General features: G+C 44.5%; 1 protein-coding gene across 14 annotated transcripts in view; it reads right to left on the bottom strand.

Annotated features, from left to right (window-relative positions):
• Window positions 1-14,726, bottom strand: part of ADARB1 (adenosine deaminase RNA specific B1) — a 238,339-nt gene that overhangs the window by 45,103 nt on the left and 178,510 nt on the right. For all 14 annotated transcript variants that reach the window (XM_034786332.1, XM_034786335.1, XM_034786343.1 and 11 more), the window contains one exon: window positions 4,321-4,435. In XM_034786332.1, coding sequence (XP_034642223.1) covers window positions 4,321-4,435 — 115 coding nt within the window. The remainder of the gene's footprint in view (window positions 1-4,320; window positions 4,436-14,726) is intronic.

The following is a 14,726-nucleotide window of genomic DNA, read 5'->3' as shown; positions in this document are numbered from 1 at the left end:
CACCACCCTCCTACTGAAATAGTTTTTCCTAATATCCAACCTAGACCTCCCCCACTGCAACTTGCGATCATTGCTCCTTGCTCTGTCATTTGCCACCACTGAGAATAGCCGAGCTCCATCCTCTTTGGAACCTCCCTTCAGTAGTTGAAGGCTGCTATCAAATCCCCCCTCACTCTTCTCTTCTGCAGACTAAACAAGCCCAGTTCCCTCAGCTTCACCTCGTAAGTCATGTGCCCCAGCTCCCTAATCATTTTTGTTGCTCTCCGCTGGACTCTCTCCAATTTGTCCACATCCTTTCTGTAGTGGGGGCCCAATACTGGACACAATACTCCAGATGTGGCCTCACCCAGTGCCGAATAGAGGGGAATAATAACTTCCCTCAATTTGCTGGCAATGCTCCTACTAATGCAGCCCAAAATGCCGTTAGCCTTCTTGGCAACAAGGGCAGACTATTGACTCATATCCAGCTTCTTGTCCACTGTAATCCCCAGGTCCTTTTCTGCAGAACTGCTGCTTAGCCAGTCGGTCCCCAGCCTGTAGCGGTGCATGGGATTCTTCTGTCCTAGGTGAAGGACTCTGCACTTGTCCTTATTGAACCTCATCAGATTTCTTTTAGCCCAATCCTCCAATTTGTCTAGATCACTCTGGACCCTATCCCTACACTTTAGCATATCTACCTCTCCCCGCAGCTTAGTGTCATCTGCAAACTTGCTGAGGGTGCAATCCATCCCATCATCCAGATCATTAATGAAGATGTTGAACAAAACTGGCCCCAGGACAGACCCCTGGGGCACTCCGCTTGATACCGGCTGCCAACTAGACATCGAGCCATTGATCCCTACCCGTTGAGCCCGAGGACCTAGCCAGCTTTCTATCCATCTTATAGTCCATTCATCCAATCCATACTTCTTTAATTTGCTGGCAAGAATACTGTGGGGGCCATAACAAAAGCTTTGCTAAAGTCAAGATATATCACGTCCACCGCTTTATAACCTATTACACACTTGGTTACAACTTCAGTGTTTCTAGTAATGCTTCAATTGAGTCCCACTCTCATGAAGAATTTTTTGCACTTTGTGCTGAGTGCAGCGGCAACGAGATCCACTTCTGGAAGCCCCACTTGGTTAGAAATATGCTATTGAGGACTCGTGAGTCCGGGAGAATTGCCTGCTGAGATTGTTGGCCATGGTGTTCTGTATACCTGGGAGGTAAGAAGCACAAATTCTAGAGTTTTATTCCTTTGGCACAAAGCAAGGGAGAGCATGCCTCGCCCTGTTGACTGATGTACAACATGCAGGCCAAGTTGTCTGTCATAACCTTGATAAATTTGACTCTTATCAGTGGAAACATTTCTGACTGTTTTCAATTCTAGAAGGTTGATGTGAAGAAGACGCTCTTGAGAAGACCATTTGCCTTGAATGGTGTGACACCCTAGATATGCTCCCCATCCCAGAAGGGACACATCTAATGTTATAATCATGGTAGTAGGAGGTTGAATGAAAGGGACTCTTGCACAGACTTTAAAGGGGTCCTTCCACCAATTGACTGAGTCCAAAATACAATGGGGAACAGACATCTGTTTTTCTTGAGTGCTTGCTTGGCATATAAACTGACTTGAGCCATCCCTGGAAGCACTGAAGATGTATCCAGGCATGTTGGGTTACGACGGTACCAGCTGCCATATATTCTAATAGCTGGAGACAATTTCTTGCTGGGCTTCACGGACTTACCTGAACCTTTGAAATTAGATTTTTTTTAGGGTTGCGAACCTGTCCATGGGAGCACATGATACTGGGAATGATTGTAGTTTATTGTAAAATAAAGAAATCTCTTGTGACATGAAAATACACGTCACGAGTCACAAACCAATCATTGGAATCTAAAGAAGGAATTATAGCTGCAAGGGTCACCATCGTGAATTTTTGTGGTTTCACTTAATTGTTTAGATGCAGTTTAGAGTTAACATTGGTCTCTGTACTCCATTCTTTTTGGGACCCAGTAAGCACTTGTAATAGAAACCCTTTCTCCTGTTCTGGACTAGAACTGGTTCTGTGGGCCCTAAGCACAGAAGAAAGGCAATTTTCTGTCTCAGCAATTGATCATGAGATTGGTCCCTGAAAAGGGATGGGGAAGGAGAGTAAGAGGGAGGGATGGAGATGAAATGGATGGAATAATCAGGCACTATCATCTCCAAAACCAATTTGTTGGATATTATTCTCTCCCATGTAGGTTGGAAATGGGAAACATGGTATCCAAAAGGGGGGTGGGAAAGGAGGGTGAGACTATAGGCTCCAGTAGAGTAGGTGATTAAGAGTTTTTAGCAAATCTTTCAAAGTGTGAAACTCATCAGCAGACTCAGAGAATAGCTTGACACCATCAGGACGGTCCCCAACAGTACTTGTGTGAAGTGTTACCTCCTTGTCAGCCCTTGTCTCCTGCTCCTCAAAGTTCTCTAATGGCTCAGGTTGATGAGGTGGTAGCGAAGATGCAGGAGAATGCCACTGAGAGGGACTTGGGACCTTTAAGAATTGTTGGTGATATAGGGCCCAGAGATACCAATAAGGTCACTGAGAGGGCTCCAGAGCATAGGAGAAGGCACCCATCACTGGTCACACCAACTAAATTGTGGTCAAGGTTTCCTGTCCCCAACAGTCTCTAAGTAGCAGAGTAGTGACTTGTAGAGTAAAGAGGAGATCCCTGAATTGAAACCTGAGCCAGAAGAATCATCCTCAACATATTTTAGAGAAGGTAATAACTTTCACCCTAGATGGTTGATGCCGGTGAAGCAGGAGGTCTTGATGAAAAATGTGAAGTCTGTAACACAGAAGATCATGGTACAGATAACTGTTCGGTAATGGAAGCTCCACTAGGTAATGGAGATTCCAACATAAAAAGATCTCTTAACTATCTAACTCCTGCGGTAGTGATGATATGTGAATGGGAGTTGAGAAGGATCCTGTGGAGACTGACATCGGCACCAAGGTAGGGACTTACCTAGAATGCATCGGTGCTGTGGGCACTAAATGCTTCCACTGAGTATGTTCTGACTCAGGCAGTACCAATAGAGCAGCCAGGGACGGTGTATGGCTACCAAAGATACAGTAGAGTCTGATGGTGCAGACTTCTTTGAAGTTGAATGTCTACTAGAATGGACATGACCACCCAATGCTGAACAAGTTTTCGGTATCAAATCCAGCTTATTGGTAGAGTGGCTTTTAGAGGAAGCCTTAGATGATTTCACGGTATTGGAACCACTCAAATTCTTAACAGTACAGCTTTTGGGACCTGTGGTCCCCAAAACAGTTTTTTCAATTGGTGAACGAAACTTCTTAGTAGGAGACTTAACATTCTTGCTCCTCTTGTCAGAACACACAGTCTTACTGCACAAGCCTCTTGATACCACAGATGCAGAAGCAGGTGCTGTATCCATCGAGGGCGTTGGTGACCAGGTTCCAGAGGTAGAGGGGCACTAAATGTGCTTGGAGATTGGTGTACAGGGAGATTCTCAGAGCCTGGGTCAGTGCCCAGTCTTGCTTCATCATTAACAATTTAAATTTTATTTCTCTATTTTTAAAAGATCTGCTTTTGAAGGAGAAGCAGATCTTATATTTGGCTCGTATATGGATGTCTCCCAAACAACGGAGGAGACGAGAGTGTCTGTCACTGACTAGGATAGATTTCTAGCAGGAAAGACAGTGTGCAAAACCTGGGTATCCTGGCATACCCCACATTCCAGAATAACCCCTCAGGTGGAAAAAGAACAAATGGGGAAAAAACAACAACAGACTCTCTGAACTAAATACTACAACTAAACTAAACTAAACTAAACTAAGAAACAGAAAAAACTATGTTTAACTAACTACATGTAAGTGAAGCAGGCATGCTTGATGCTCCATCTCAGGCCGAAGGCGGTCAAGAAGGAACTGAGGGCAGTTTGCCTGTGCAGCTCTATATATTCTCAGTACAGAGCATGAGGATGTGCATAGAGCAAGTGTGGGCAGAAGGGGCACTGCTACTGAAAATCTTTGATAGAAAGCGACTGGTGGCACATGCGCACTGAAGTGGAGCTCTTACAGGGATATTACTTGAAGAAGAACTTTGCTGCAGTGCCTACAATAAAGACCTTGCAAAGTCTTTACTTTAATTATTTTATTATTAACTCCATCATTGTGATTATGCATTAAAAATGTCCCAGAGCAGTTTGAGGAAAGAAAAATTAAGTGTAAAGATAAATGTTTTCTAACTATAAGGTATTTATATTGTGTCCATCACCGTGGCATCTGAACACTTAAAAGTAGTACTGATTAGTTTTTTTTTTACCTGTTGTCATGACAATTCCAGCAAGAACTTTTCTACGTGCATGGGGAGATGTGAAATTATCAGTCAGGTCACTGAATTTATCCACAACCAAGCGTGCAACAGCATCAGCTAAAACCTGCAAAATCACAGAAATACATGTTAGAGAGAATCAAACAAGAAACAACTATTAAATGGTGGCATTTAATATGATGGATTAAAAAAAATCATACACACTGTTAATTTTTTATCCTCCACTGATTAGGGCCAAGATTTCTCAGGGTCCACTAACTCTTGGTGCCCTACTTGAGATATCTAGCATCTGATTTTCCAGGATGCTGAGCAGAACACCTCCTAAAGACCTCAACTGGAGTTTTGGTTCTTGGACCTTAATTTGAAAACATAAAAACTGAAGGACCTAAAAGTAGTGACAATTTTGATAAATTGGGCATGGGTGAACAAACGAATGGCAGAAAGATTCAATGCTTGTATCTCAACATACATCATCTTAAAGTCCTAAACAAGAGTCAATGCTTTTTATCCTTGTATCTCAAAAATACTTAATTTCAATGACCTAATCACTGGGCCTGAAAATAATACCAAAATACAATAAAAAACAGTCATCTTGACTAACATATAAAAATCCTTTATTAGACCAGAAATAGTTGTTTATTTTTTACATTTATAAAAATGTGCCCTTCCCTCAGCTTTAGGTGAATATACATTATTTTATTTTGTTTTATTACAAAAAACATACACATTTTTAAATGGACAATTTCAACATAAAATTTAATGATGGCCATCCAAAATAAAGAAGTAGTATCCCTTTAATGAAAGCCTGGAATAATAGAGGCGGCTTTGCAATTTGCCCTGAGCATCAACAAACGTATGGTCTGTCAGACTGCGAGTGAAGACTAGTTGCAGATTTAAGGAAAACTCCTTGAAAATGACCTACGACCAGCTTGTTTAAATCTCGAGATTGTTAGTTCCAGCACCACAGCTGATCTCAACATATCATGTCAGGAAAGAAGCTGTCTTTAAGGTAGCCAGAAAACACAGAATTTAGAGGTTTGTAAGTCAAAATCAACATCTTGAATTTCACCTGGAAACAAATTGGAAGCCAATGCTGACTATGGAGCAATGATGCTATTTGTGAAAATATTGCTAAATAAGTAAAATATTGCATTTGGAAGTAGCTGAATGGTTTTCATATGTACAGCAGTTCCACAGAATACAGTGCAGTAATCCAATTTGGAGATGACGATGGCATGGACAATTATGGAAGTTCCATGTTAAAGGAAATGCTTGAAACCTTCTAGCCAACCATGCAGTTGGCAAAAAGGCATTCTTGGCCACAGCTACCACTTAGACATCCAGAAGCAGTGGAGGATGTAACAGGACCCACAAATTGTGAATCTGACTATGCACTGGTGACAGGGGCGGCTCTATGTTTTTTGCCACCCCAAGCACGGCAGGCAGGTGGCATGCTTGCGGGAGGTCCGCCAGTGCTGTGCCATCGGCGTCCCCACCTCCAAATTGCCGCCAAAGCCGTGGGACCAGCAGACCTCCTGCAGGCATGCTGCTGAAAGCTGTCGGCCTGCCACCCTCACAGCAACCGGCAGGCCGCCCCCCGCGGTTTGTTGCCCCAGGCACGCGCTTGCCATGCAGGTGCCTGGAGCTGCCCGACTGGTGAGCATGCTCTCCCAATTGAGAGAACGGATATAACCTCCATAATTTCTCTCATAGTCTTCTCCAGCCTACTACCATCATTACCTTTTCTTATACAGACAGACTGGGCCTTGGCAAGCTACCTCTCATCTAAACTCCATCTTGGCTAGACATTAGGAAAGCAGATAGACCATACCATCAAGATGTGACAGAATAGAGAGCTGTTTATTATGGGCATATTGAAGACAATGCAGCTCTATTTCCACCCTATCTCACATAACGATCACATATGGAGGAGATAGTTCAGTGGTTTGAGCATTGGCCTGGTAAACCCAGGGCTGTGAGTTCAATCCTTGAGGGGTCCACTTAGGGATCTGGGGCAAAATCAGTACTTGGTCCTGCTAGTGAAGGCAGGGGGCTGGACTCGATGACCTTTCAAGGTCCCTTCCAGTTCTAGGAGATAGGATATCTCCACTAATTTAGGGGAGAGCTGAAGTAATGGAACCCTGAGGTCCCATCCATAAGAGAGCTATTGGGGCTAAGAAGCATTTGTCCACAACTACCCTCTGGGTCCTATCAGGGAAGAGAAAAACCACTCAAGAGCTGTTCTCTCTACCCTAGACAGGGTCACAGGCATTCACGAATACCTTATGGTCAACAATACCAAAAGTTGCTGACAGATCTAAAAGAAAAAACATAGACATGAGAACATAATCAGACCTAACACCAGATTCTCATAGATCAAGGAAACCCAAAGGCTATAGACATTGTCAGAGTTGATTCACCACAACCTTCTCAACAATTTTCCTTGGAAACTGAGCGATGAGAAATAATGTGACAATTAGCAGAATTCTCAATGCCTGTGTCCTTCCTGGCTGACTTTACTGGCCAAGAAGGACATGTGTCCAGCTTGCAGGCCATAACCCTAAGCTCTTTGAACTTTTCCAAAAGCTTGGTGAGTGGCGCTGGCTAAAACTCAGAGAAAACTGCATTTGTTGCTAGCTTTAGTCCTGGTTCTGTCATTATAGAGACTGACAATAAAGTCTGAAGACCAGTAGTCATATATGCAAAGTAGATGAGAGGGATATATCAAGCAAATTTAAGGCCTACTTGTTATTTGTTCTTTTTGAAAACTACACTTTTTCATGCTTTTTGCTGGCTAACTATTGCACATAAGGATTCAGTTATGAAGAATAATGACAATAGATTAAAACAAGATAGCTAATACAACTATGGCTTCTTTTATGAAGAACAGGATTTGCTATTGAGAAAGCTAGGCATGTGCACAAAGAAACTCGTCTTGGTCAGTGTAGCTGTTTTGTTGCAGATCCTGTAATTTGTAAAACCATTCAGCCAGAAAATTTAAGCTTTACTTGAGGCCCAGCATTGAACCCAGACCAGAGTCCCAGTTCAGTGCTTAACCTCAAAAATACCACCAAGTCAACAAATTGGGTCTCCTAGCTGCAAAGCTGGAGATCTAGTTTTTAACATTACCAGACCTAACCGCCCAACCTGTCCCAAACCACAACTTGATGGATCTTCCAGAAGAACTTGGCTTGCAGCTGGAAACCACCAGCCAAAGGGATGTCATATGTGACAGGGTCAGGCCAGATGGCTACAGGAGAGTGCTGGAAGACAGATATATTAGCCCCAGGATAACCAGGTCCCTTGTGAAAAGGTTCCAGGGCCGGCTCTAGGCTTTTTGCCGCCCGAAGCAAAATTAATTAATTAATTAAATAAATAAATAAAAAATGCTGCCTCTGGAATTGTGCCACCCCAAGCACATGCTTGCTTTGCTGGTGCCTAGAGCCGGTCCTGAAAGGTTCAACAGGACCCTCAAGGCCATGATAAGTAAAGTGGTAAGTCGGGATGGGAAAGACTGGGACACACTACTGCCTCACCTCATGTTCGCCATCCAGTAGGTTCCTCAGGCTTCCACTGAGTTTTCCCCTTCGAGCTATTATACGGGTGCCAACCCTGTGGCATATTAGACATAGCCAGGGAAATCTGGGAGGAAGACCCAATGCGAGGAGAAACATAATTGAGCACATGCTACAGATGAGAGACTGGATAGCCCGAGTCACCCTCATCGTACGGGAGTACTTGGAGAAAGGGCAGGAGGCCCAATGAGCCCACTACAACCACCAAGCAAAGATTTGATGGTTCCAACCTGGAGACCGGGCGATGGTATTGGTACCCATGGCAGAGAGTAAGCTCTTGGCCCAGTGGCAAGGGCCCTATGAAGTGTTCGAATCCATGGGAGAGGTGAACTAAAAGGTGCGACAGCCGGAAACAAGAGCAGATTTATCATGTCAACCTCCTGAAGTCTTGGCATGCTCGAGAGGCATGCTTAGTCCCCAAGAAGCCCTGCCCTGGGAAAGGAACCAGACCAAGCAGGTGAGGATATCCCCCAACTTGACGTCGGATCAAAAGACCGAGGCATCCAAGATGGTCAATCAAAACTAGTATGTGTTCTCAACAAGACTGGGCTGGATGACCGAGGGATATCACCACATCCTCACGAACCCTGGGCCAAGGTGACGATAAGGCCCTAACGGGTACCAGCAGCCAAAAGGGAGGAAATCAAGGCTGAAGTGAAGAGAATGTTAGATTTAGGGGTCATTGAGGAATCCCACAGCTAGTGGTCCAGCCCAATTGTGCTGGTGCCCAAACCCGACGGCACCACAAGGTTCTGCAACGAATTTCACCGACTGAATGAAGTGTCCCAGTTTGATGAATAACCTATACCCCGCTTAGACGAGTTAGTTGACCGACTGGGCAACACCCGGTTCCTGACCACCCTGGATTTGACAAAGGGATCCCACTAGCCAAAGAAGCAAAAGAAAAGACTGCTTTCTCCATACCAGAGGAGCTATTTCAGTATACTGTTACCCCCTTCGGGCTGCATGGGGCCCCAGCCACCTTCCAGCGCCTCATGGACAAGCTGTTGCACCCCCATGCCAGTTATGCCATCGCATACCTGGATGATGTGATTATCCATACCCCAGACTGGGAGACCCACCTGGGAAAGGTGGAAGTGGTGCTGAACATCTTAACGCGGGCTGGCCTCACAGCCAATCCAGCCAAGTGCACCACTGGGCTAGCAGAGGCTAAATACCTTGGATACATCGAAGGAAGAGGCATAGTAAAGCCCGAACTAAATAAGCTGGAGGCTATACAAATTTGGCCCTGGCCAAGTCAGAAAAAACAAGTCCAAGTGTTCCTAGGCATAGTGGGGTACTATCGACGATTTATCCCCCATTTCGCCACCAGAGCAAGTCCCCTGATGGACCTGGTAAAAGCCCGGGGCCCTGACATGGTGAGATGGACCGACACAGCAGAAGGGGCATTCACAGATCTGCGGGCAGCCCTCTGTAGTAACCCTGTGCTCATAGCCCCGGACTTTACTAAAGAATTCATTTTACAGATGGATGCATCCGAACTGGAGTTGGGGGCTGTCTTGTCACAGATGGTCAGAGAGGACAAACATCCAATCCTTTACCTTAGCAGAAAACTCCTTCTGAGGGAACAGAAATATGCAGTAATAGATAAGGAGTGCCTCACTGTCAAGTGGGCCATGGAAACTCTACGATATTACCTGCTAGGTCAGCGATTTGTCCTTGTGACTGACCACGCCTCCCTCAAATGGAACAAAGAGAAGAAAGCAAGGGTGACCAGGTGGTTCTTTTCCCTCCAGCTGTTCCACCTCAGCATTCAACACAGGGCTGGAAGCCACCATGGCAATGCGGATGGCCTGTCACGGGTACCCTGTCGGACGACCCAACACCATGGTGTTGAGCAGGAAGGAGGGATATGTGACGGGGTCAGACCAGATGGCTGCAGGAGAATGCTGGAAGGCAGATATATTAGCCCCAGGATACGCAGGTCCCTTTTCCCTTGGTAGCTGAGCAGTGGTTACTCTAGATTAATTAGGACACCTGGGGCCAATTAAGGGCCTGCCAGAACCTGTTAAAAGCCTCCCCTCCTGCCAGATAGGGGTGCGTGATAGGAGGAAGGTGAGCTACTGGAAAGCTAGACAGTGCAGACACTGACAGCATAAGAACATAAGAATGGCCATACTGGGTCAGACCAAAGGTCCATCCAGCCCAGTATCTTGTCTACCGACAGTGGCCAATGCCAGGTGCCCCAAAGGGAGTGAACCTAACAGGTAACAATCAAGTGATCTCTCTCCTGCCATCCATCTCCACCCTCTGACAAACAGAGGCTAGGGACACCATTTCTTACCCATCCTGGCTAACAGCCATTAATAGACTTAACCTCCATGCATTTATCTAGTTCTCTTTTAAACCCTAGCCTTCACAACCTCCTCAGGCAAGGAGTTCCACAGGCTGACTGTGCGCTGTGTGAAGAAAAACTTCTTTTTATTTGTTTTAAACCTGCTGCCCATTAATTTCATTTGGTGGCCCCTAATTCTTATATTATGGGAACAAGTAAATAACTTTTCCTTATTCACTTTCTCCACACCACTCATGATTTTATATACCTCTATCATATTCCCCCTTAGTCTCCTCTTTTCCAAGCTGAAAAGTCCTAGCCTCTTTAATCTCTCCTCATATGGGACCTGTTCCAAACCCCTACTCATTTTAGTTGCCCTTCTTTGAACCTTGTCTAATGCCAGTATATCTTTTTTGAGATGAGGAGCCCACATCTGTATGCAGTATTCAAGATGTGGCTGTACCATGGATTTATATAAGGGCAATAAAATATTCTCCATATTATTCTCTATCCCTTTTTTAATGATTCCTAACATCCTGTTTGCTTTTTTGACCGCCGCTGCACACTGCGTGGACGTCTTCAGAGAACTATTCACGATGACTCCAAGATCTCTTTCCTGATTAGTTGTAGCTAAATTAGCCCCCATCATATTGTATGTATAGTTGGGGTTATTTTTTCCAATGTGCATTACTTTACATTTATCCACATTAAATTTCATTTGTCATTTTGTTGCCCGATCACTTAGTTTCGTGAGATCTTTTTGAAGTTCTTCACAGTCTGCTTTGGTCTTAACTATCTTGATCAGTTTAGTATCATCTGCAAACTTTGCCACCTCACTGTTTACCCCTTTCTCCAGATCATTTATGAATAAGTTGAATAGGACTGGTCCTAGAACTGACCCTTAGGGAACACCACTAGTTACCCCTCTCCATCCTGAAAATTTACGATTTATTGCTACCCTTTGTTCCCTGTCTTTTAATCAGTTCTCAGTCCATGAAAGGATCTTCCCTCTTATCCCATGACAACTTAATTTACGTAAGAGCCTTTGGTGAGGGACCTTGTCAAAGGCCTTCTGGAAATCTAAGTATACTACGTCCACTGGATCCCCCTTGTCAACATGTTTGTTGACTCCTTCAAAGAACTCTACTAGATTAGTAAGACATGATTTCCCTTTACAGAAACCATGTTGATAACCTCTAGAGCCCTTTTTAAATATTGGCGTTATATTAGCTATCTTCCAGTCATTGGGTACAGAAGCTGATTTAAAGGACAGGCTACAAACCATAGTTGTTAGTTCCGCAATTTCACATTTGAGTTCTTTCAGAACTCTTGGGTGAATGCCATCTGGTCCTGGTGACTTGTTACTGTTAAGTTTATCAATTAATTCCAAAACCTCCTCTAGTGACACTTCAATCTGTGACAATTCCTCAGATTTGTCACCTACAAAGGATGACTCGGGTTTGGGAATCTCCCTAACATCCTCAGCCATGAAAATTGAAGCAAAGAATTCATTTAGTTTCTCCGCAATGACTTTTTTGTCTTTAAGTGCTCCTTTTGTATCTCGATCATCCAGGGGCCCCACTGGTTGTTTAGCAGGCTTCCTGCTTCTGATGTACTTAAAAACATTTTGTTATTATCTTTTGAGTTTTTGGCTAGCCGTTCTTCAAACTCCTTTTTGGCTTTTCTTATTACATTTTTACACTTAATTCGGCAGTGTTTATGCTCCTTTCTATTTACCTCACTAGGATCTGACTTCCACTTCTTAAAAGATGCCTTTTTATCTCTCACTGCTTCTTTTACATGGCTGTTAAGCCATGGTGGGTCTTTTTTAGTTCTTTTATTGTGTTTTTTAATTTGGGGTATACATTTAAGTTGGGCCTCTATTATGGTGTCTTTGAAAAGCTTCCATGCAGCTTGCAGGGTTTTCACTGTACCTCAGGACAAGCATTAGGAGAGAAGCCACACAGGTACAGAGGCAAAGGATGGGAGATCCCTGCCCAACTGGGGGGACGGCCCTTCTGGGCCCCGGAGGTCTGAGGGAAGAGAGCCCGCCAGAGCGGAGAGACTGAACCGGGTGTCTGGTCTGTTGCCACCACGCCCCAGAGGGGCTAAAAGAGACTGAGAGGCTCCCTGCGCATCCCCTTGTCAAGGAGGCTGGGAGGAACGCTACTCTGGCAGGCTGTGGACAGTAAACCCAGGGGCCTGGGGAAAATCCTGAGGGAAAAGAGGAATACCCCAGTCCGCCGCTAAACGGAAGTGCGGGACCCACCGAGGCAGAGAGGACGCTCTGTCACACATACTGATGTAATGACGGAGCACTATACTGCTGGATGGAATTGTGCAATGGACTCCCCAAATATGGTCATGTCTCAATTCCCACACAAAGAACGTAGGCGTTAGCCCTAGCTGGCAGAGCAGTCCCTAATCGCTGTGAAATATCTGCAAATCACAAAGACTTGCCTCTCCCCATATTAACAACCAGACAAGGAAAGACAGCTAAGGCTGATGAAAAAGGGCTGAGTAACACTGCCTGTTCTTCAAGCATATAATCTCTTATCACATTCTACACTTGAAAAACATAGCCACTGTCACGCTCTCTAAAAGTATCACGGCTACCTCATTCCCCACTTTTGGTGGTTGTCTCCTCAAGTACCATTGCACAAATGTGTAAGAACATCCCAAAGGATGCAGCAACACAGTAACACTGGATGAAAAACCATAAGTGATGACCCAGATAAGCAGCTACAAAGAACAGCAAATGGTAAAGTAGGAAAGAAGATCTAATGCAAAAAAAATGGCATCGAGGGAGAGCAGTGCAGCTGACACTTTAAATGTCTGAATCACACATTGTAATCTTTGTCCCATGTACAGTATCTGTTGGGTACATAGAGTACAAGGGAGTAATGAATCCTCTGATGAGTTGCACCAGCATTCAGCCTCTATGAGACTGCAAAATGACAGCTAGCCTGTCATTCAATAGATAACCAGATTGAATCACATCAGTTGTCTCAAAACGTGAAAGGGTATTCCTTCCACAAACACACTGGTACTCTGGGGCTCCCTATTGAGAGTGTTTACCCAGGAAGCACTTTGTTACACACAATAGTCTCATCATGAGCTTGTTGTGCACTGATGAATACACTGCATGATCGGCACACATGTAGGTGCTCAGGTACAAGTAAGGGCAAACAACGTCCACATCTACTGCTCAGTACCCTCAGCTGCTGTACAAAGCTAGGAACCTTTCAATACATGTGGAAGGGCCATGCCTAGTTGGGAAAAAATGGCTACACCCGAAGATAACAGTTGGGGGGAGGGGGGAGATCTAACCAGCAGAAAGGAAGAGGAAACAAAACTGAATGGGTTACAACTGGAATGGGCGCTAAAGATCCTGAAGTCCCACTACATCTTTGAGAAGCCATGAACCATCACATGCCACTGGCTGGGTGGACAGCTGCCAGAATGGTGTGCCTAAAACCACTGTAGGAAGTGATTTTCCCACTGCCTTTTCCGTTATCTTGTGGTCCTCCATTGTACAATGTCATGCTGTAGAATTTTTTTATTTGTTATTGTGTGTTGCAATATGAACTAGTAGTCTGTATTTTTCTAACAGTGTTTCATTCTGTTTTAGAATCTGGAAAGTATATGGAACGTATTTCTGAATGTCACTATTTTTTTCCCACCCAGGTTAAGCCATACAAAAAGTAGTAAATTGAGAAAGTGTAAAAGTTGTCAAGATATTGCAGAGATCATGAAGGAAACTGGAGAGTGCTGTAGTGCAGACAGTATACTAAACTGTAAATCAATGAACTACCAAATAAATGATTTTGGTGTGGATCCACAGGACCTGAACACATACCTCAATGGAGGGGAATGGTGACAAAACCATGATTTCAAATACACATTGTGGGTCATATAAAAAGAAAACAGACAGACGTAAGGTAAAAAGGCCAAAACAAGGAATTTGGAAAAGGGGACTGAGCAAAGAACCCCAGAAAACAGCAGCCATATGCAATTACAGAGTTCACCAAGGCTCATGGATGTGAATAGTTGGCCCTTTGTGAAACATTTTTTTAATTGCAGCATAAGGTGCAGGCACTGATGGCTAGAAAGTAGCTATGTGAGGGGTATGAGCAGCAGCAATAAAGTGCAAAGATCATACACAATACTTTTAGCTTTCTAGGACTCCCCGATTGAGCACCCCCACTGAGTCACGCAGGCCCTGCTCAGTGTTTGCGCAGCAGGATTTCTAAGCATTTAATGACTTTGTTTCAGAGACACAGAGTTCAGGACCCAACTCTGCTAGGCACTGTACAGACTTCAGACAAAGAGCTCACAATTCAATTTACGTGTCGCGGAGGATGAAACCGGTAGACAAAAAGACAAATGGAGTGGGGATGAATTGAATGGATGAGATGAATAAAAATAGGGTTACCATACGTCCGGATTTTCCCGGACATGTCCGGCTTTTGGGGGTTCAAATCCCCGTCCGGGGGGAAATCCCCAAAAGCCGGGCATGTCCGGGA

This window comes from Trachemys scripta, chromosome 11 (genome assembly GCF_013100865.1).
Source record: "Trachemys scripta elegans isolate TJP31775 chromosome 11, CAS_Tse_1.0, whole genome shotgun sequence".
NCBI classification, from domain to species: Eukaryota; Metazoa; Chordata; order Testudines; family Emydidae; genus Trachemys; species Trachemys scripta.
Note: the sequence above shows the minus strand (reverse complement) of the source record. Positions and strands in the feature narration are given on the sequence as shown.